The sequence below is a fragment of the Ailuropoda melanoleuca genome, chromosome X, assembly GCF_002007445.2.
Source record: "Ailuropoda melanoleuca isolate Jingjing chromosome X, ASM200744v2, whole genome shotgun sequence".
NCBI classification, from domain to species: domain Eukaryota; kingdom Metazoa; phylum Chordata; class Mammalia; order Carnivora; family Ursidae; genus Ailuropoda; species Ailuropoda melanoleuca.
The window spans coordinates 41,259,780-41,283,626 of NC_048238.1; the positions used below are offsets into that span (position 1 = coordinate 41,259,780).

The 23,847-nt window shown below is 52.7% G+C and overlaps 1 protein-coding gene across 1 annotated transcript; it reads left to right on the forward strand.

Moving 5' to 3' along the window:
• The first annotated feature begins 1,650 nt into the window (after positions 1-1,650).
• On the forward strand, positions 1,651-14,667 carry SUV39H1 (suppressor of variegation 3-9 homolog 1). Its single transcript, XM_002917762.4, has 6 exons — positions 1,651-1,891; positions 3,955-4,100; positions 5,305-5,967; positions 11,995-12,141; positions 12,224-12,353; positions 13,071-14,667. Exons 1-6 carry the CDS (start codon positions 1,873-1,875, stop codon positions 13,202-13,204), a joined length of 1,239 nt encoding a protein of 412 aa, XP_002917808.2. The 5' UTR covers positions 1,651-1,872; the 3' UTR covers positions 13,205-14,667.
• Positions 14,668-23,847: the final 9,180 nt, after the last annotated feature.

Genomic DNA, 23,847 nt, shown 5'->3' on the forward strand with positions numbered 1-23,847 from the left:
AAGCCATTCTTATGGGTTGGACTGGACTCCTGGGAATAAGAGGGTTCTGCTTGTCCAGGGAGACTGGGAGCATGCGAGGCCCAGTGTCTGACTGTGTTCTCGAAGGAATAAGGGAGGGAAGGGGATGCATGGTGGAGCATATGCTGCTAGTTGGTCCATTCATGGTAAGCAGGAGGTAATGGGACTTCAGACTCACTGGCCATTTCTCCCAACTAGTTCACAACTAGGCTGGCAGGCAGGCAGACAGAACAACCATTTGCTAAACTGTATAATCATTTGGTTGACTACATAACCCATGGACCAACAGGGAGAGGGGGGGTTTGAGGAACGGATGGTGCCATTTCCTGATGCTGTGAGGTACTGAGGATCTAACTAAATTATGCCCTCCTGGGACAGGCTGGGGCTGCTGGTCTGATGGTGTAGAAGACAGGCAGCCTCCTGAGGGACTGCCAGGCTGGCTGACTGATGGCCCGTGCTGTTGCTGCCTGCCTGGGTGGCGGGATGTTGTGAATGGCTGACTAATGCTGGGAGTCGCATCTGGCCTGAGGGAGTGTGTCTGGATGTTACACTGTCTGATGATGTATAAAGGAGGGTTATCCTGAGGGAATTTCAGGCTGACTGATGGACAGATCTGTGACTGCCTGATAGGCAACTGTATCTGGTGAGCGACTGTCCACCCTGGCCAAATCACAGCATGTCTGACAGACCGTGTGGTCAGTCAGATGCTGAGAATAGCTGCCTGGCTGATTGACAATACGATGAAGGGCAGTGAAGGAGTCACAGGCCAGCTGACCCATTGAAATATCAATGTAGCCACCTGACTGGATGGCCCTACCAGGTTGGAATCACAGCGGCCCTGAGGGGGCCCCATGGGTGAGAGGAGACTGACTGGAGGACTGACCAATGGTGGGCACGCCTCGCCTGAGAAGTGACAGACCCCTGACCCACTGTCAGGTGGCGTGGAGGCTTCAGTCGCTGTGACTATTTGCTTTGAGGGAATAACTGCCTGATCATGGCGTGAAGGAGGAGTAACCTGAGAGAATTAAAGATTGGCCAACTAATAGTGGATAGCATGTCCGCCTGAGACGGCGACGTTAGATGCTGACAATGACAGCCTGTCCTGACCTAATCACGGCCCGCCCGAGGCCATGGCCGGTGGCTGTGCGATGGCTTCCCCTGGGGGTTTCAGAGCTGCCCCCGGAGCACGAGTAGATGGAGAGACCGGCTGCTTGACTGTGAAAAAGGGGCAGTCGGAGGGAATGACAGACTGGCTCGCAGCGTAGTTGTTAGCGCCGTCTGTCTGCCTTCAGAGACTCGCAGCTGGCCCGAGGCTCGAAGGGGTGCTGCTGCTGACTGGCAGACAGTGCGAATGGGGGGGCCGGGGTCTGACTAAACAGTTGTCTGTGGGGCTGGACCCATTGTCTGATTGGAGTCTGGGGACTGGCTGAGCAGCTGTACGTGGCGACGGTCCATCTTGGGAGTCACGGCCTGCTTGGGGTTAAAATGTGGTGACGACTGACTGACGGCGGTAATTGGGGGTCTGACAGGACGGAGAATCCCCCGTGCGGCTGGCTGACAACGTGATTGGCTGACAGCGTGACAGACAGACCGGCGTACGGGCAGGGCCTCCGGCAACCTTAGTTGCCGCCGCCACCGCCGCCCAGACGCACTCTGGGAAAGCTCCGGCGAGCACCCGCCTTCTGGACCGAGCCGGGTGGCGGGGAGGGGTCCGGTCACGGCTCGCCGGTTGGTCCGCGCGGGCGCTGCTCGCGGTGCCGCGCGGCCAATAGGCTGCGCGTTCTCGGCCACGCCCGCGCGAGCTCTCTTCTCGCGAGGCCGGTTAGGCCCGAATGTCGTTAGCCGTGGGGAAAGATGGCGGAAAATTTAAAAGGTGAAGCAGTGGCGGCAGCGGCGCGGGCCTGCTGGCCGGGCTGGGTGGGCTGGAGGGGTGGCGTCGCGGGCTCGGGGCCCCGGCGTCCGAGGCCACGGAGCCGGGAGCCGGAAGCCTGGCGTGGAAAGGATGGGGCTCAGGGAGCCCGGGCCTGGCGCGCGGGGCTGGGCGGGGCTGAGGGGAGGGGGCGCGTGCCTCGGAACGCGGCGGGCGCGGGGCTAAGTGGGGACGCGGGAGGGGGGCGCGCGCCTCTGATCGCGACTGGTCGGCGCGCGCACGCGCGGGGTCTTGTCGGGGAAGCCGCGCCCGCGCGCGGGAAAATCGGCCGCCGGTGACCGTTACCCGGTTGGTGTCCACGCGAGACGCCGGAAGGGGAGGGAAGGGAAGGGGACGGACCTCCTTTTCAGAGTGGGGGGACAGAGGACTCTTCAGGGTGAGAGTACCTCCTTTCCGCGTCATGGGGAAAGGGTTTGCTGTGGAGAAGACTCCCCCGGGAAGAGGGGAAAGGGGCTTCTCTAATAGGAGAGCTGGACTCCCTCGTGTGCAGGGGAAGAGGGGTGACTTTTCCAGTATGTTGGGGAGGGTGGGCTCCTGTGGGGGAGAAAAGGTTCGGGGAGGATGGGCTCCACAGTGTGAGGGGGACCTCTCAGGGGTAGGAATCCACCTGTGGTCAGTGCGGAGCCAGCAGCTGGAGAGGTTAGTTGGGACCACTTAGTGGGTTTCAAATGCAAGTTAAGGGGTTTGAAAGGGAGAGGCATCATAGGGAGAGGAAAGCGTGGGCACAGACTGAGTCTCCAGTAGGCCTGCCTAAGTGGAGGGGGGGGTTGTGCACACGAAATAATTTTGCAAAGCTCTTGTACGTTTTCAGGTTGACATCTACAGTATTTCATTATGAGTTCAAATGTTTGATTTTTGTAATGGGAGGTATAAAATATTTAAAACAGGGTGAGGACTGACTGCATTTGGAATAAGTGTTCTATGGAATGATTTGATAAAATGGCTTCTAAAGCACATTGTGCCTTGAGTCAGAAGCCTTTAAAAAAAAAAAATCCGCATCTTGAAAATTTCTGATAGCCCCAGAAACATTCCAGGTGTGTTTAAAAGAATAATCAGTAACCTATACTGTTTTGCTGCTTCCCAAATTCAGAGCTTACTCCTTTGGGTGGGCTTTACCCTTCACAGAAATGTAGATGAAACAGAAAGCCAAAATGCAGTGTGAAAAAATATACCTTTCAGGTTTAAGGCGCCCAGGCTAATCATTCAAGGAAGCTTCCTGAAATCAAATACCATTCCACAATCTCTTATTCCTAATTCTGAAATCTAAAAAGCTCTGAAAACTTAAGTTTGGCACCATTCAGTAGCAAAACTAGATTATAAAGTGGGACTATCTTGCCTCTTTATTTCTCCTATTTAATGTAAAAATTCAGATTTTTGGTGCAGAATTATTAATGTGTTTGATTATGGCTTGATGCCCCTGACCACACTGAGGGTATTAGGTAGTGTCTGGGGCATACCTAGAACTACACTTGTAAAAATCCCCCCGCAAAAAATCTGAATTCCTAAACACAAGTAGCCCCAGGAGTTTCAGATAAGGGATTCCAGACCAGTCTTTCCAGTTAAGCCTTTGTTTGGTGCCTACGGGTTGTAATCCCATCCCCACCAGTTCCCCTGTGGCAATGCACCCTACTGAGATGGGGGTTGTTCTCTTTATTTTGCAAAGTGGGGAGAGGGATGATTAGGTCCTGAACCCAAGGCAGGTTTGGGGCAGTTTTAGGAATAGCGTGGAGGGAGTTGGAAGCTCTGGGAATAGATTCCTTTAGGACAATCCATGCCACAGATCCCACTTCGAGGTCTACTGCTCCAGGGGTGGCCTTGGAATGAGCACTGGGGTTGAAGTGGCACATTTTTGTTGTTGAAGGGTCTCAGCATTGGGAAGTCCTGTGGATTAAATCTCACGGACTCTGAGGCAGTCCTTTGGAAGTCCCAGAGAGGATTTGGGGTCCCCTTTGACCCGTGGCTTCACCAGGATGCCCAGTAAGTTCTTTCTGGTCTCCTTGTTCTAGGATGCAATGTGTGTTGCAAGTCTTCTTGGAATCAGCTACAGGACCTGTGCCGCCTGGCCAAGCTCTCCTGCCCTGCCCTCGGCGTCTCCAAGAGGAATCTTTATGACTTTGAAGTCGAGTACCTGTGTGATTACAAGAAAATCCGCGTGAGTCTGGGGTGACTGTGGCCAGGGCAGGGGTGTCTCAAGGAAGCTGTCTTACTACCCCCTTGCCCCCGCCCCCACTGCCAACGAAGTGGCTTTCTCAAGGGGGCAGGAGCCAGAATGAATCCCCAAATAAGTCTCTCTTCCCACCTCCATAGGAATACAAACCAGTTGCAAAGATTGAGGTGCTCAGCCCAGGAAGGGAAAAAATGATAGCTAGCAATTATTGAGCATTTTCAGTGTGCTGGGCACTTCCTCTCAGAAACTCGTTTAATCCCCCCTGCAACACTGTGAAATGGGAACTGTTACCATTGCCAGCAGGATAAACAGGACAGACTGGAGCCAGTATGGTTGGGTTCACATTTTGGTCCTGTAGCCCTGGGATACTTACCCACCTTCTCTGTGGTTCATTTTCCTCATCTGTAAAATGGAGATGACTAGTAAGTAGTATGTAGCTCATACAGAGTTGGGAGGGTTAAATTAGTTAATAAAACATAGACGTTACTTAGAACAGTACCTGCTACATACGGAATGCTAGAAAAATGTCAGCTTTTTTTCCTCTCATTTATAGATGAGGAAACTTGAGGGTCAGCAGAGGTAAATAACTTGCCTGAGGCCCCTGCAGCCAAGGAGCTGCAGATTCAGCATTGGTATCCAGTGCGTCTCCCTGTAGAATCTGTGTGGTTAAATTGTATTCTGTAGCTGCCTGCTGAGTGGAGAACAGACTGTAGGGGGCAAGGGTGGAACTGGGGAGACCGGTGAAGGGGGCCTGCTATCCAGGCAAGCAATGACAGGGGTGTCAGTGACTATGGTTTGAAGTGGTTGGATTCTGGACGTGGTTTGAAGGTGAAACTGACAGGATTTGCTGAGGGTGGATGTGGGGACTGAGAAAAAGAAGTCAAGGTTGTGACTCCCAAGAGTTGGGGCCTGAACAGGTAGAAGGAGGGAGCTGATGAGAGGGAAGACAGGAGGGAGTAGGTTAAATTAAAACTTGGAATTTAGGCAGTAGTAAGGGGGAGCATGGGATTGGAACCTAGGGATCCTCAGGCTAGAGCCCATGCTTTGTAACCACCGCATGGAGTCATTCCAGAAAAGGCGCGGGGAGTGGTTTGGTTGTTGTCCACCGGGTTTGGGATGGAAGTCACACAAGGGCGGGGCCCGGGGTATCCCCACTTATGGTGCCCCCATCCCCTGGTACCCCCAACAGGAACAAGAGTATTACCTGGTAAAATGGCGTGGGTACCCAGACTCAGAGAGCACCTGGGAGCCACGGCAGAATCTCAAGTGCGTGCGCATTCTCAAGCAGTTCCACAAGGACTTAGAAAGGGAGCTGCTCCGCCGGCACCACCGGTCAAAGCCCCCCCGGCACCTGGACCCAAGCTTGGCCAACTACCTGGTACAGAAGGCCAAGCAGAGGCGGGCGCTCCGGCGCTGGGAGCAGGAGCTCAATGCCAAGCGCAGCCACCTGGGACGCATCACCGTGGAGAACGAGGTGGACCTGGACGGCCCCCCGCGGGCTTTCGTATACATCAACGAGTACCGTGTGGGTGAGGGCATCACCCTCAACCAGGTGGCGGTGGGCTGTGAGTGCCAGGACTGTCTGTGGGCCCCCGCTGGAGGCTGCTGCCCCGGGGCATCCCTGCACAAGTTTGCCTACAATGACCAGGGTCAGGTGCGGCTGCGCGCCGGGCTGCCCATCTACGAGTGCAACTCCCGCTGCCGCTGCGGCTATGACTGCCCCAACCGTGTGGTACAGAAGGGCATCCGCTATGACCTCTGCATCTTCCGCACGGATGACGGGCGTGGCTGGGGCGTCCGCACGCTGGAGAAGATCCGCAAGAACAGCTTCGTCATGGAGTACGTGGGAGAGGTAGGGAGCCGGGACCCGACGTGAGTGTGCGTGCGCGTGTGTGCACGGGCAGCTCTTCCCACTGTGTGTTCCCATCATGCGCGCCCAGCTCGCCTCAGTGTGTGCCTGCAACTTCCCTGCTTTTCCTGTCCGGGGAAAGGTGGGGGGCGGTTAACCTGAGTGTGACAGGGGCATCCTGGCAGGGGCGTGCATTTCAAGCTGGTAGTTGAAAGAACGGCGAAATACTTCTGGACTGGGTTGACCTCATAAGGGTAGCTGGCAAAGACGAAAGCGGGAACTGAAATCCAGGCAGCGTTTCTTTTAACAGGCCATGTGCTCTGCGTAGGGTTTTGGCACCTGGAAAGGCACTACTTCTCATTTCGCAAGGGTTCAGCTTACCACCGAGCAGTGTCTGACCAGGAGGAGCGCCTTTTACCAATCTGAACACGAACACTCTGGAGTAGGACGTAGACGTGCCTGACATTGGCTGCCTCTTCCTCCAGACTTGCAGGACACTGGGGAAAGGCCGGGTATACAGTTGACCCTGGAACAACATAGGGGGGGTTAGGGGCGCCGACCCCGTGTAGTCAAATCTGCCTGTAACTTTTGACTCCCCAGAAACTTAGCTACTAGTAGCCTCCTGTTGACCTTACTGATAACATAAACAGTGGATTGATACGTATTTTATATATAACATGTATTATATTCTTACAATGAAGTCAGCTAGAGAAAAGAAAACGTGAAGAAAATGTTGAGAAAATAACACTTACAGTACCATACTGTATTTATCAAATCTGCATGTAAGTGGGCCCGCATAGTTCAAACCTGTGTTGTTCAAGGGTCAGCTGTGTTCGGCAGGCTAGCCGCCATCCCTTACAACCCCCAGATCTTAGTGGCTTCACACATTAGAAGTCTCTTTGCTCTTGTGTAAGTCCAGCGTGGGGATCTGGGTAGTGTCCTTCCATATAGTGGCATGGCGCCCAGGCTCCTTTCCTCTTGTGCCTTTGCTGTGCCTTAGTGCTGCCCTGATCCTCGCTCAGCATTGCTGGCAAGTGGGCTGAGAGTCGGGGTCAAAGGAGGGGTTGCTCATGGGCCAGGCTTGGACACAGCGCCCATCACTTTTGCCCACACTGGCTGGAACCGAGTCACTGACCTTACCTTGGTGCAAGGGAGGCTGGGAAGTGTGACTCAGCCATGCGCCTAGGTGGAAAACAAAAGGAGTGTGTGTGTGTGTGAATAACCAGCAGGTGTCTATAACGGCAAGTGTCATGTTCTAAGGTAGGATGTGGTGTGCATTTGGTGTGGAGCAGTTCTTTTTATGTAGGACCATCTCCTGCATCGGGGAACAATTAACATCCCTGGACCTTGACCGTTTAAATCCATGAGTGTGTTGTCATGGTGACAATCCCAAATACGTTCATATTTCTAGAAGTCTCTTAGGGCTGTGATACGGTTGGGAAGTGGCAGAAATTGGCCTAAGGGACGCACTCCTGAAGGTGTCCACACTGTAGTAATGACACTGGTATAGAGGAGTGACTCCTGATGATGAACCATAACGTCGAGAGAGTCCTAGCCCCCGGGGGCAGAGCCGGTCTAGAGGCAGAGCAGTCCATGCTTCCGAGGACCCTGACCATCTAGACGGGAAGTCCACACTCAGATAATCCTAACAGTCTGGTGGAAGAAATGTCCACACATCAAAGGACCTGCCAGTCTGGAGGAAGGAGAAGGTGGCCACACCCCAGAGAGTTCCTGGCAGTCTGGGGCAGGGGTCCTGACAATTTGTGGGAGGAGATGTCTCCGTCCCAGAGTGACCTGGAGGAGGAGTGAACTCCACACTCCACATGACCCGGCAGTCCACCTTAGGAAGTGTCCATACCCACACTGTCCTGACAGGAAAAAGAAGCGTCTTCACCCCAGAGTGATCGGGACAGTCTGAAGGAGATCAGGTCTACACCTAAGAGAACTCTGACAGCCTGGAGAGTGTCCACACCCTCAGTGTCCTGACACTCTGGGGGAAGTTTCCAGACTTCAGAGGGATACTAACAGTGCAGGAGATGTTAACAGCCTAAAGGGATGTCACCAGTCTGAAGGAGGACGTGTGCACACTACAGAGCCCCTGACAGTCTGAAGGAGGTGTCCAGCCCCCACAGGAGCCCGCGAGTTCTAGAGGGAGTCCAGAGAAGGGAGTGTCTCCAGCCTCACTGTACTGACAATCTCGAGGAGAAGCTCTTTATAACACAGAGGATCCTGACAGGTGGAGAGGGGGGAGAGCCCACAGCCCCCAAGTATCCTAGAGGTCCCTGGTCAGGGTGCTGTTTGGCTGTTCTTCTCTAGTGTCTATACTGTTGCATGCTGTAAACATTGGGGCTTTCATGGCTTTTCACCCCTGTCCCCACTCTTCCTGCTCCACACACACTTCCCTGAAGCTATTTCTCAGCCTCCTTCCTGCCACATTCTGTGATTTCCAGGCCCCCTTCTGACACTGTCAGACCTGTGGGACCTCCTGATGGTACCACAGGCCCCCAGATGCTGCCAAAGCCAAACTCCTTTTCGTGCATCCCTTGTGAGGAGGCAGCACAGCCAAACGGTCAGGAGGTTGGAGCCAAGCTCCGCCACTCAGCAGCAGTCACTTACCCTTCTTTGTGTCTCAGTTTTTCAGTCTGTAGAATGGGAATGGTAATAGCACCCACATCATTCACTTGTTAAAAGAATTAAATGAGTTATGATGTGTGAAGCACTCGGAAGAAGCACTTGAACAGTAAGTCCTCAATAAATGTTAGCCATCACAGTCCAAAATTCAGAAAATCCAAAATGCTCAGAAAACCCAAAGTCTTTGGTAACCCCTTTGGCTAGAAAACCCAACCAGACCTGATCTGGGTCAATTTGCTGCCTAGTTATCCCACGTGGGGTGAATATTCGTAGATTTCATTATAGGAGTATTCATTTACTCAGTTACATGGTGCTGTCCCAGACCCTCCCTAGTGTTACATAATCAAGGGCATGCACCCCCGTCTGGTCGCCAAGCTATCCTTCTACAATCTGGACACAACGTCCACCTTCCCAACCTCTGCACCAACCGTCCCTCCATGCGAGCTGCCCGTCCTCTCCTTTGCACCCTTCCGTGTTCCATCAGAATATCCATCCTCACCCAGCAGAGAACAGCCTAGCTTATCCATTCTAAGACCTGCACTTGCTTCATATTTTACCAACAGCGAAATGAAGGTGTGTCTCACTTAATTAGTTTAATTAAATGATGGTGCGTCATCATTTAATTAGCAGTGTTTCCTTTTTCAGCAAAGGGCATATAAAAATAAGGGAGCGTGTTTGGCTGGGATAAGAGTGGTACATAACCATTCCTAACAGTGCTCAGTGTCAAGAACAGAAACCTCTTTCACAGCCCTGATTGCGCTGGTGCTTTACAACGGCTCCTGTCAGGTCGGTGTTACCGTCATTGTCATCCCCATTCCACAGAGGAGAGCCGAGGCCCAGAGACCAATAGTAACGTGCTCAGAGTCACCAAGCTACTAAAGTGGGTAAAAAAAGGCCCAAGTGTCTAAAACTGGTGTGCTGCCAGACCTGGTGGAGGGTTTTTTGTTTTTTTGGCTGAGGAAATAGGCAGGAGAGAACATTCAGGATCCCATATCCAGATGGGGCCAGGGCAGCAGCTGGACTCCGAGTCTTCTGGGTCCTGTTCACGGTCAACACCCTTTCCAGGCTGCCAACCTATAGCCCATCTGTCTTCCCTGGTCATTCTGGAGAGCTGCTGGGGAGCAGGGACGTGGCCTACTCTGTTCCTGAATTTTCCTTACAGAGTGGGGCTGGAAAGATGGGAGAAGGAGCGGTTTGTGCCCTGGAGGGCTCACCGCGTGACTCACTCTCGGTGACTCGGGGAGCAGGTAGAGGCGGGACAGGCGGGAAGCTGGAGAGCAGGGAGGATGTGGAAAGAGCACGCTGGCTCAGACACCACCCGGCATGCTCGCCGGCCAACGGAGGCCGCCCTTTGGGCCCAGGCCTTCCGAGAGCTTCAGGGAGCGAGCAGCCTCCTCACGGCCACTGGGGATCCCACTGGCGATCGGCAGGTTCAGGAAGGCTGCAGAGAAGGGAGGTCTGCTGTGCGGACGCCACAAGGAGCATGTGTTCTCGGGAGGTGGCAGGAGACTGACCTTGATGTCTTCCTCCTCAGAACACTTCTGTGGCTCCTGTTGTGTCCCTCAGGAGAGAGTCCCCACTCTTCAGCCTGGTGGCAAGGCCCTTTTGTGACCCGGAGCTTGCTTTAAGTGGTGTGTTGCTTTTTTGCTGCCCCTGGAACCCTAAGCACTGGGTTTTCTGATCAGCATCTTGCTCTCCGGGTATCTGAGTCCATCTCTCTGTCACCAGACTGTGACCCCAGAGGGCCAGGACCAAGCCTGGTTCCTCTTGTCTCCCCTGACCCACCTGGGACTGCAGAGGGGCCCCCAGCCTGGTCCCCTGTGTCTCCCCCTGCAGACACAGGCCCGTGAGTGCGGGCACCAGGCACAGGATAGGCCTCCTAAAAATCTGCTAAATAAAACAGTGAACAGACAAACATGAATTTGGAGTGTGGGTGAGCCAGATTTCTCGGAAGGGAGCCGGAGTGTGGGGCAGTGAGCCCTGTGGTCCGAGGGGTAGACCTTGGTCTTCTCAAGGTGCTGATGTGGATTTGGCCGGGAGCGGAGGCTGGAGGTGCTGGTGTAAGAGGCAGGGAGGAGACCGTGAGAGCTTGGCCATCCTGGTAGAGGAAGTGGAGGGTGGTCGTGGCTGGCGTGAGGGTGAGGGAGGAAGGAAGCCAGGGCTCGTCGGGGTTTGCGTGGTGTGGCAGGGGTGGTGGTGGCCAGCAGGTCTCTGATGAAAAGAGAGGGAAGAAGGGTTATGTGGGGGAGAGAGTGTGGGAGTCGCCTCTAGGACCACCGCGGGACAGAGGATAGGTCACTGGGCTAGGCAGCAGAGTGAAAACAAAGGGTACTTTGGCATTTCTGCTTTGCACTGTGCGGGCGCTTGCCTCCGAGGGGTGGGCCGCGGTAGCAGGAAGCCCAGGAGTGGAGAAGGAGATCTGCCCTGGTCTGGAGGCACCCTAGGCTGAGGAGGGGGCAGTCTTGGGTCCCATGGGACCCTCCCCCAGAGTCGGGCATAGTTGGCTCTGCTGGGGGATTATCAGAAGTCTGTGGTGGTTGGCCCAGGGGGAAGAGGGCACATGAGGGGCAGAGAGGCGGGGGCTTTCTGGGACAGCCAGGGACCCAGCTGGGGAGAGGAAATGCCTGTTGCTGTCTTAGATCCCAGTTGCTGGCACCGTGCGGCATCAGGGTTGAGGGAGAGCTCTCCCCCGTGCTCTTGCCACCTTTCTTTCATCTTCTGTCTGAGATTTTGGCCTTCGCTTTGTTCTTGCCATCCCAGACTCTCAGCAAGGGTCTTGATCTCTCTGGACTAGGGTCTTTCATATTAACGATTCTGTCAGTTTCTAAGTCTCTGCCTCCAGCTCACTTGCCTGAGTCTGTCTCCCCTTCCTTCCATCTCCCTTTCCCATGGGTCCAGGCTGCTTTCTCCTCTCCGGGTTCTCCTCGCCGCCTGGTGCGCAGCCCAGCGCTGGCGCCTTCTCTTGTGCTGGGGTCCCGCAGCACCTCGGGCTCTCTTGCAGCCTCTCTCTTTCTCCCCCAAACAGCCACTGCTCTCTGTGAGCCCTGGCTCCTTTTCTTGCCCTTGATCTCCTCACCGTGTCTCCCTGCGGGTCTCTTCCTCTCTCACTGCTGGACCTTGTGGGCAGCCTCTGGGCACCATTGCGAGACACCGTGCCATCTAGAGGCCTGAGGGGGGATGGGTGGCAGGCGGCTGTGGCCCAGCCCCCCTCTCAGGACGCTGACAGACCCTCTGCACTGCGGCCCCCACGTGTCCATACCTGCTAGCCCCGCTGAGCCGGCCACAGCTCTGCTCGTTTGTTCTTCCGGCCCAGGGGGGCTCAGGTGGGAGGGTCAGGAGCTATGCTGGTGGTCTGAGCCTCCTTGGCCATTCTCCCCTGCCCCTTGGCCCTTTCCCCAGATCATTACCTCAGAGGAGGCGGAGCGGCGGGGCCAGATCTACGACCGCCAGGGCGCCACCTACCTCTTCGACCTGGACTACGTGGAGGACGTGTACACCGTGGATGCCGCCTATTACGGCAACATCTCCCACTTTGTCAACCACAGTGTGGGTACCCCGCAGGCGGGCGGGGGTCGGGAGGAGCAGGCTGGGGCCCCTCCTCACCCACCTGCTGTTCTTTTTCGCCTAGTGTGACCCCAACCTCCAGGTGTACAACGTCTTCATAGACAACCTTGATGAGCGACTGCCCCGCATCGCTTTCTTTGCCACAAGAACCATCCGGGCAGGCGAGGAGCTCACCTTTGATTACAACATGCAAGGTGGGGGTGGCAAGGGACTGGGGGCAGGGGCACACAGTGACATGGGACACGAGGACCCCTCCCCGAGGAGCTTTAAGATGCTCTTCCTGACTCCTAGTGTCCCATCTGGACTCCTGGACCTCTGCCTACCTCTTGGGGGTCCCCTCATTTCCAACCCTGGGCCCCGGCCCTGAGATACTCATACAGACTTCTCCCAAGACTCCTGGGGGAGGATGTTTGGCTTAAGAGTTAAAACACCCCTCCTGACTCATCTGAATTTCCCCAGTCCTCCCAACCCTCCCCACTCCTAACCCCCTGGCCTCGCTCATTCCAAGCATCCGGACACTCCTGTGGCCTTCAGCCAATCCTCTTCTTGACAAACTAGCCACCTCTGAGACACTTAAGTGCGGGGAATCTTTGACAGGAGAGTTCAGGTGCCCCTCTGGATGTGTAGGTGACCATTCCTGACTTCTGTCTGACTTGGTCCTTCCCCTGACAGCCCCCTGCCTCCCTCCCAACCCCTGGCCATCTTCCCAACCTCTGAACACCCCTCCAGTGCTGAGCCCTGGCCCTATCCCCAAACCACCAACCCTACAACCCCCTCCTGACCCAAATCCCAGATGTGCTCCTAGCACCCAAGATTCCTGGGTCTCATGGTGAAAAGGGCAGCGGGACACTTCACCTTGGCCTTCTAACAAGTCCCCTCCCCCCCCGCCCTCCCTGGCTGTGACTCCACAGTGGACCCCGTGGACATGGAGAGCACCCGCATGGACTCCAACTTTGGCCTGGCCGGGCTCCCCGGCTCCCCCAAGAAGCGGGTCCGTATTGAATGCAAGTGTGGGACTGAATCCTGCCGCAAATACCTCTTCTAGCCCTTTGAAGTCTGAGGCCAGACTGCCAGTGGGGGCCTAAAGCCGCCTGCCCCACCCACCCACCGCTGCCCTCCTGTTAAGGAATGACTGCCAGGGCCTCCTGCCTGCCTCTACCTGCCCCCACCTGCCCCCACCTGCCCCGTGCTTGGGGATGTGGGGTTGCGGTGAGGACTGACTGACTCTAGGAGTCCCCTTTCCCCGTCCCAGCCCCATCTGTGGGTTGCACTTACAAACCCCCACCCACCTTCAGAAGTAATTTTTCAACACCAAGACTTTCTGCGGTTGAGATTCATGGCCTATCAAGGAGGTCCAAGGGGGGAGCCCCAGCCTGGCCCCAGAATGGAAGGATGTTTATTTTTGCACCTGTTTCTGCCTAGAGCTTGAGGGGTCTGTTGAAGGCCCTCTCCCTACTGCCCCAAGGGTGTGGGGAAGCAGCCTCAGGGCAGGCTGACATCAGAGCCCCAAGTTCCTGGCTCTCTTGTTTCCCCTACCACAGAAACTTTGTGCAAGTGAAAGAAAGGGGATCTCCAGGGCTGGGGCTGCAGCTGGTTTCTGCTCCTGCTCCTGTGCCAGCTAGTGTTGGGCCTAAGAGCCTTAGGGTCTCTTTTTCAGGGTTGCACATATGAGAAGTGGACACTCCTATGCCACTGGAAGAGGAGTGGGTGCTCATGGCCCCCTGACCAGTGAGCAAGGCAGTCTGGACTTTGCCAGCCCTTAAGGTGGGTTGGGTCTGAAGTCTGCCTCTGGGAGCGCATATAGAAAGGCACACAGGGCTCTTGAGAGAGTGGAGGGTCCTGGGAGCCCTGACCTGGGGCGTGACGACTGCTAGGACTTCTTAGAGCTGGCACCAAGCCCTAGCTAGGCTGTAGATAGCACTTAGGACAAAAATGTGCATTGATGGGGGTGTTGATGAGGTGCCAGGCACTGGGCAGAGCACCTGATCCACGTGGATTGTCTCAGGGAAGCCTTGAAAACTGCGGAAGTGGACCCCAGGAAAGGGCACATGTGGCAGAAGGCCAAGTAGAGGCGAAGAATGGCAGGGGTACAGGCCTGGTTTACCCGTGAGGGTGTGGTAAGGTGAGAGAGAAGCCTCTGCCGCCTGCCATCCCCAGCCCCCAAGCCCTCTGCACTCACCTGGGGTCCACTGGTCTCAGAAGTGACCTGCCCACAAATAGACACAAGGCAAAGGCTCTGATGGCTGCCTTGCCCCTTGCTTCCCCAATGAGGTCTTCTCTAGGAAGCCTTCCCTGACTACCTGTGCTCAGAGTGCCCCTACGTGAGACTGTGTGCCCTGCCACCAGATGCCAGATCTGTGTGTGTGTCTGTGTGATTGTTTGTGTCCGTGCTCCCTGCCCCCAGACTGACCTTCAGGCATGGACTGACTCTGATTCCCCTCTTGTACACCCCTCGGCCCTACCCAGCCCGGGGTGGGCATCAATAAAACAAGTCAATGACTGAACAAACCAAGGTGTGGGGATTGCAGACCTTGGGTAGGCGGGGGTTGGGGGCACGAGAGGGTGGGCGCTGGGGTGCCCAGGAACATTTTCCCTCAGACCGCAGCCATCTGCCGTAACGCTCCCCACAAGGAACCACTTGCACCATCGTCATACATTGTGACCTAAAAGAAGCTTGCTTTTTGAACTTTTAAAATGTACTGAAAAAGCAAACTAAATCTGGGGCACCTGGGTGGCACAGTCGGCCGAGCGTCTGACTCTTGGTTTCAACTCAGGTCGTGATCTTGGAGTCGCGAGATGGAGCCCTGTGTCGGGCTCTGTGTTCAGTGCAGAGTCCCTCTGCCCCTCCCTGCTGCTCACTGGCGTGCACTCCCTCTCTTTCTCTTAAATAAATAAATCTTAAAAAAAAGAAACGAAATCTATTGCTGTCTAAATGAACAAACCATTGTCACTTGTCATAAGTAAAAATAAGAGAAATACAGTAGAAATACAGAAATACGACACAATTCGAGATGGACCCTCCCTGCTCTTAGAGGCTTTGAACCCAAAACCTATCTACTGCAAAGAGAAAAGTCTCTGCATATTGGGGGAAGCTTTTTCTGCAGAGATTTATTGAGTGTATGTGTGTGCCAGGGTAGAAAGCAGAGACCAGAGATAACATTTCCAATAAACTTGTTTTCGTCGCCCCAGAGTTGGAGTGTGAGCCAGTGTCCTTTGCTTTGTTCAAGAGACGTCATGTGCAGTGAACAGATACCTATTTTGAAGACCTCACACACAGGTGACAGAATCCTAAGTGGCTCAGAGACATCACAGGGCACCTAGGACACAGGCTTCCAAACAGCTCATAGACCTCATGATACCCGGATATTGACCCTAGACCACTGAGACCTCACTTCCTGGGATACCTATCTCCGAGCAGCTCCGAGACCTCGCACCTGGACACAGACCCCAATTAACTCAGAGGCTGCACTGGAACTATGGGACGGACTCCCCAAGAGCTTCAAGACCTCGAACGCCACCTCATACGCTGGGATACAGAGCCCAAACCACATCAGAGAATGAGCTTTCTGGGTTAGAGATACACAAACATCTCACAACCTGGGATACTGCTACCCAAGCTATTCGGAGCCTTCACACCCTGATCGTCAACTCCCAAACTGTTTGGAGACCTCATATCCTGGGGCAGACCCCCCAAAATGGAGATGTGACACCCCGGACACAGACTGCCCAAATGAGACACACTCAGAGCACAGCTCCCCAAATGATTCTGAATCCTCATACCTTGGACACAGACCCCCAGGCTGCCCAGAGACACCCTGGAAAGTAGAGCACTAAACATCCCAGAGACCTCTTCCTACGACAGAGTGCCACAAACAACTCAGAGACTCAGGTCTTAGACACAGACCCCAAAAAGCCTAGAGATCTCACAGTCCAGAAACAGACCCTGTTCAGAGAATTCCAAGCCTGCCAAACCAGTCTATGTACAGCCCAGTGACCCCACGCCTTCTGACACAGACCCCTAAATAGTTCAGGGTCAGGTCAGGACAGCCTAGGAAAGACTGCCGAACTTCAGAGACCTCCCACTTTGTAACTCACGCACCCAAAGACCTCAGAGACCTGAAAATCTGATTACAGGCCCCCACAAAGCTTCACAACCAGGGATAAAGACCCACCAATTTCTCAGAGAACTTACAAACTGGGATAAAGATGGACAGACAGTTCAGAGACCTCACACCCTCTTCTCAGACCACCAGACCAACTCGGAGACCTCATGCCTCAAACATGATCCTGGAGAGCTCCGAAATCACATACTCTGGAACACAGGCCTTAAACCAGCTCAGACATCTCGCACCCTTGACACAGGTCCCTGCTCAGAGATGTCACGTCCCGGACACAGATTTCCCCCAAATAGCTCAGAGCCTTCATACGCTGAGACAGATCCCCAAACAGCTCAGAGGCTTTCCACTCTGGTTCACAGAAGAGCTCAGAGACCTGCAAATCTGGACACAAATCCTCTACATAGCTCAGAGACGGCACACTCTGTAATAGAGACCGCAAAGAACTCAGGTCACACATCCTGGACGCAAACCCCAAACAGCTTAGAAACCTCATGTCCTAGGCTCACATCCCCGAACAGCTCAGAATCTTCACTCTCCACAGACCTCCAAATGATTCAGAAATATCACACCCTGAACTCAGACCCCTAAACCATTTATGGAACTCCCACTTTGTACTCCTAGCCAGAAAGATTTCGGACACCTGACACTCATGGACACAGATCACCAAAGAGCCTAGAAACCTCACCGTCTGTTCAAAGTCTGCCACAAAACAGAGGAGAGACCCAGTAACTGGGACACAGACCCACAACAGCTTAGGGATCTCACGTTGTGGACACAGGCTCTCAAATGACCCAGAGAACTAAGCCAAGAGACAGACCCACAAAGAGCTCAGGGACAGCACACCCTCGTGACACACGCCCAGACAGCTCAGCGCCTCCCATTATGGGACAGAAACCCTCAAAGAATTTATTAACCTCTCGAAAGCAGAGGTTAATACACAAATAGGCCAGAGACCTCGCATATCAGACATACCAGGCCAAAACGCTCAGAGTTAACAAACCTTACACCCTAGGACACAAACGCACCCCCGCCCCCAGCTCAGAAACCTAACAGCCTGGACAAAGACTCAAGAGATGTCATTAGTAACAGTACCCCAAACCGCTCAGAGACCTCAAACCTTGGAAACAGACCCCTAATAAGTCAGAGACCTCATACCCTAGGAGTGAGACTCTCCCAACAGGAGCTACCTCACCCGTCGAAATAGACCCCAACAGTTAGGAATCTCAACACCAAGGGAGACAGAGGTCAGAGAGCTCACACTCTCGGTCACAGAGGGTAAAGCACCTCAGAGGCCCCCAAAAGTATAAAGACATCAGGAGAGAGACCTTAAACTCGAAACAGATCCTGAAACTGCCCCTATAAATCAGTCACACCCGAGGACAAAACCCACATCATAGAACTCATTCGCTGGGACATGGGCTCAAAACAGGAGCGGGGAGCACAGATACTCAAACACACCTGAGTTCTCATATGAGGGTCACAGACCCCAAACAGCCCCAGCACCTCCTACCCGAGAGGAGAGACATCTAAGTAGTTCAGAGATGCCATACTCTGCACAGACCATCACAGAGTTGAGAGATTTCACACAAGGAATGAAGACCTCCAAACAGCTCCGAAAACTCACCAGCTGGGCACCCACCTCCTGCCTGTAAAGCTCAGAGACCATGGTCCTGGAACAAATCCCTGATGAGTCTGATGTATTACACTCTGGGACGGAGACCTTCCGAAAGGAAGAGACTCTGCACCTGAAAATATCCCCCAAATATGTCAAGAAACTCTCACACCCAAAGAGCTCAGGGACCAGTATTCTGAACACAGGGCCAAACAGCTCAGAGATCATACAGTGCAGACACAGCCTCCCAAACAGCTCCGTGAACTCACCCCTGCAATGTAGACCAGAAAAAGTTCAGAACCCTCGGATCTAGGATTCAGAAATCCTCCTGAGACTTAGAGTGTAGACCTCAAAATATAATTCAGAGAATATACTGGCTGCAGAGCATCAAAGAAATCAGAGACCTCAAATCGTGGGATGTATACACCCAAACAGATCAGGGACCTCCCATCCTGGACGTACACACAAAATGATTCAGAGAATTTAAATTCTAGGAAATACACGCCCCTAACAAACAGACCTCACATCCTGTGACATACTCACAAAAAGATCAAAAACCACACGAGCGGAGATAGACACTCATGAGTATTTCAGAGAAATAGCATCCAGGGACGTATACCCACAAACAGAGCGGAGACCTCAATCCCTTGAGACATATGCAACATAAAAATGTCAGGTACCTCACAGGCCAGGACACATGCCCACAAACATTTCTGAGCACTCATATCCTGGGAAATAAACTGAAGAATGGATCGGCGACTTCATGTATTGGGACCTACACCCACAGAGAGACCAGAGACTCAAACCTGGGACATAAACGAATGACCTCAGAGACCTTACATGCTGAGACAAAGCAAAGGCAAAACGTGGTGACCCAAGGCACAGAGCCACGAACAGATCAGAGACCACACACTTGTGACACACGTACCAAGAACAGACCCTCGCATCCTGGGATGCACAACCACAAAGGGATCAGACAACTCCTATCTTGATGTGCACCCACAAACACATGTGACACCCTGGGGCATGGACCCTCAGGGATGTCACGCCCTTGGACAGATACCCGCAGACAGGTAATACACAGAGAACTAGATGAAAGACCTCTTATCCTACAACATAAATCCAAAAAGTGGTCAGAGAACTCACATCTTAGGACATACACCCACAGTCCTAAGAGAGCTATCATATCCTAAGAAGCACCTGCAAAACATCAGAGAGCACACGCCACGGGATGTACGCCCACGGAGAGATCAGACACTGCCCACTGGGACATGCACAGAAAAAGGGCAGAGAGAGGCACCTTCCAGGAAATACACTAAAATATCCTAGCGAATGCATCCACAAAAAGATTAGGGACCTTAAATGTTTGACAACACACATAAAGAGATCAGAGATGTCACATCCCGGGACACAGAGTGACAAAATGCTCACAGACCTCACATGCTGGGAAACAGGCACAGAAACAGATCAGAAACCTCACATCCTAGGACACACGCCCTCGAAGAGTTCACAGACATAAAGTCCTGCAAAACGCACCCCCAGGCCATTCACAAACCTCGCATCCTGGAACACACACAACGAACACATCAGAGACCCCATATCTGGGCCTCTCCCTGCAAAGAGAATACAGATCCTGAGACACACGCTCAGAAACATGTCGGTGACCTGAAATCCTGGGTAGACAGCCACACACAGGTCAGAGACCTCCAGTCCAGTAATGCATGTGGACACACAGCTCAGAGAGCCCACATTCTGGAGCATACAAAACAAAAAGACCAGAGACTTCAAATCCACAATCAAGTCAGACACTCCACACACTGAAAAATGCACCCAGAAGATACACCAGATGGTAGACGTGACATCTTGCGGTATAACCCACAGAGAGATCAGAGGATTCACTGTTTCAGCTTCAAATCTCTTTCTTTCTCTCTCTCTGACCTCTGCTTCGGCCACCACATTGCTTTCTGTGATGACTTCCATTATCCCGTGGCCCCCTGTCTCAATGTCCACAGTCACTTAGTTTTCTGTGATTCCTAAAGGTCTTACCTCCCTCACATAGAGACCCTTGTGATTCGAATGGGTCCTCCCCAGGAATCCAAGATAACCGCTCCATCTCAGGGTGCTTACTTAATACATATCTGTAAGGTCCCTTTCTCTAGGTAAGACAACATATTAACAAGGCCCAGGAATGGGGTGAGCACGTATTTGGCACTCCGTTATTTAGCAAGATGGAACACACATGCACAAAGAGAAAGCTCACCTCCTGGGATTCAGGTACGTGAAGTGGTTGAAGGCCGCACATCTGGAGTTCCACGCCTCCAGAGAGATCAGAGACCTTCCACCTTGGGGCATCCACGCAGACTCTGAGAGAGCTACACTCTGAGACATTCAGATGTACGCTTAGAGTCCTCACACTCTGGGAATTAAGCCTACAAAGATAGAAGAGGCCCCACTCTCTGGGACATACACACCCAAAGAGAACAGGAACCTGATATGTTGGGATACATACCTACACAAAGATCAGGGACCCACATTCTAGGACCCCCTAAACAGACCAGACCTCTAACTCTGAGACATACACACCAAAAAAGCAGAAAAGCAGCCCATATTCTCTCTCTCTCTCTCTCTCTCTCTCTCTCTCTCACACACACACACACACACACACACACACACACACACATCAGGGACCTCACAAACTGGGACACAGAAACTCAAAGAGAGCAGACCTCATGCCCTTTACCAACACACCCAAGGAGACGACACACTCCCAATATGTGACATACACGCACCATCGGATCAAAGACCCGATCTGAGAAGTAAACCCAAACCACACCAGACACCTTCAATCCCGCAACATGAAGCAACGAACAGGTTACAGACCTCACACGCTGGCAAATGCATCCAGATAAATTTGGACACCTGAAACCTTGGGGCATACAGTCCCGAGGAGATCAGAAAGCTCAGATCCTGGGATACAGGCCCACAAATAGAGATCCTCCCATTAAGAGGTGAAAGTCGTCACAGACACAGAAACACTCCCAGAAACATCAGAGCTGGCAACGTGAGGCATGTACGCACCGCCGGTCAGAGGTCTCACATCGGAAACATACACCAGGATGAGCTCAGAAATCTCAGACCCTGGATGTATAGACCTTAACAGATGAGAATTTCACTTCGTGGCGTATATACCCACAAACAAATCAGAAACGCTCGCAACTGTCCCCATAAGACATCAGACATCTGATGACCTGGAACATAACACCCACAAACAGCTCAGAGACCTAACACTCTGGGATGCACATTCACAAAACATCACAGATCTCACATCCTGGGTCATGCACCCAGAGACAGAGCAAAGAACTCACCTGGATAAAAACACCAGAAACCTCATACCCTTGTTCATTCACCAGTGAAAAGATCAAACACTTCACGTTATCAGACAAATACCCACAAACAGATGAGGGAATTTCCGTCGTGGGATAGACACCCTGCTTCATTCCTGCTTCGGTCACCAGCGAACATACCAGTGGCTTCACACCACAAGACAGGGACAAACACATGAATCTGGAAGTCTCACGTGCTAGGACATAAATCCCAGAAACAGACCAGGTATTTTCAAGCAAAAGGAAATACACGAAGAAGAACTCGGAATCCTTACCCCATGAACGCACCCACCTCGACAGTTCAGAGAATTCACATCCTGGGCACTGTATGCAAACTCAGCTTCTCCTCTCCTAGGACCATACACCCCAAAATGGCTGGGCCCACAGATTCTGAGACACAGGCTATTACAGAGATCAGAAACCTCACACCCTGGTTGATACACCCGCACATGGATCAGAGACCTCCCACCACCAGACACACACTCACAAACAGAGGTGTTCACATCCTTGTATATGTGGAGACCTCACAGCCTGGGACACTGCAGGCCTTTCTCCCCCCACTCCCTGCCCCCCCCTTTTTTTTTTTTAAAGAGAAGAAGGTTACAGGGCGCGCCTGGCTGGCTCAGTCAGTAGAGCATGTGACTGGGCTAGAGCCTACCAAAAAAAAAGAAAGAAAGAAAAGAAAAGAAGGCCATGTTTGTCCCATTTCTTTTTTTTTAAGGTTTTATTTATTTATTTATTTGAGAGAGAGAGACAGCCAGCGAGAGAGGGAACACAAGCAGGGGGAGTGGGAGAGGAAGAAGCAGGCTTCCAGTGGAGGAGCCCAATGTGGGGCTCGATCCCAGAACGCCGGGATCACACTCTGAGCCGAAGGCAGATGCTTAACGACCGAGCCACCCAGGCGCCCCTGTTTATCCCATTTCTTGAAAGCGCAGGCATTTTATCTCCTCAGGGCTCTGGACCTGCTTCTGTAACAAATCACCCTGATCTTATTGCCGTAAAACAACACAAAATTTATTATCCTATATTTCTGCAGATCAGAAGACTGACAAGGAGTCTTACAGGGTAAAAATGAAGGTGTCAGCAGAGCTGACTTCCTTCTGGAGTTCCTAGGGGAGAATCTTTAGGACTCCCGCCTTCCTAAGCTCCTGGCTCCTTCCCCCAGCTTTGAAGTAAGCAGCCTGTCATCTTCCAATCTCTCTCTCTCTGCCTCCATCGATCTCCACCTCTGTTTCTCTTTGATCTCTGCTTATGTCATCATCACGTCGCTTTTTCTGACTGCGTCTCTTCCTGTGTTCTCGGACTCTTGCCTTCATGTGTCCCTCATATAAGGACACGTATGATTACACTGGGCCTACCCCGATAATCTGGGATAATTTCCTCATCTCTGCATGCTTAATTTAGTCACATCTGCAAAGTCCCCCTTTTCATGTAAATTAACGTAATTATAGGTTCCAGGGATTAGGAAGCGGACATCTTCAGGGTATTGCTATTTGGTCACCAGAGACATGTATGGCCTAACAGCTCACAGACCTCACATTCAGAGTCATACGCTTCTGCCAAGTGAGACCCCTTCCACCCTCTAATATACATCCAAAAAGAACAGACAGACAGACAGACAGACACACACACATTTGGGGATTTAGACCAAAAAATGCTCAGAGTCCTTGGAATTAAACTCAAACCCTAAGAGAACCCACCATCTAGGTTTCAAGAACACCCTCGAACAGGCCAGAGGCTCCACACTCTGGCTCGCTGACCAGTGACTACATCAGACGCGTCACACTGCCAGACACCACCCACCAACACGTGAGGAAATTCACATGTTGGGACACACACGGACAAAGAGATTCCAGACCTCACAACTTGGGACACATAGCCACAAACATATCAGAGACTTCAAATGCCACAAATAGTCCAGAGCCCTCACACCATGGGACATACACCATCAGACAGATCAGGGAGTTGAAATCCTGGGATATGCATGCACGAACAGATTAGAGACCTCACAATCTGGACACACAACCACAAAGAAACCATAGGCTTCAAACTCTGCAACATGGACCCACAAACTGATCAGAAACCTCAAGCCCTGAGTCATTCATAACAAACAGATCATAAAGCTCGCACCCTGAGATATAACCCCCAAATGATGCAGAGGGCATATGTACCCAAGGTGCACACCCACACGTGGACCAGGGACCTTAAATCCTGCAACGCACAATCACAATCAAGTCAGACACCTCAGAGGCTAAGAAGATACCAGAAACAGATTGTAGACCTGAAATCTTACAACGAAGATCCACAAACAGATCCCAGAGCTCATGTGTCAGAACATTTACCAGCACACAAATCAGAGGCCTCAAGTCAAGGGATGTACACCCACAAAAAGCTCAGAAACCTCACACGGCCTGGACCTATGAGCCTAAATAAATCAGAGATCTAACATGCTGGTATATACATATGATCAAACAAATCAGAAACCTCCTACCACCGGAAGCACCCGCCCAAACACGTCAGAGACTGTACAACTGGAACACAAGCCCACAAACATCTGGCGGACCTCACATATCAG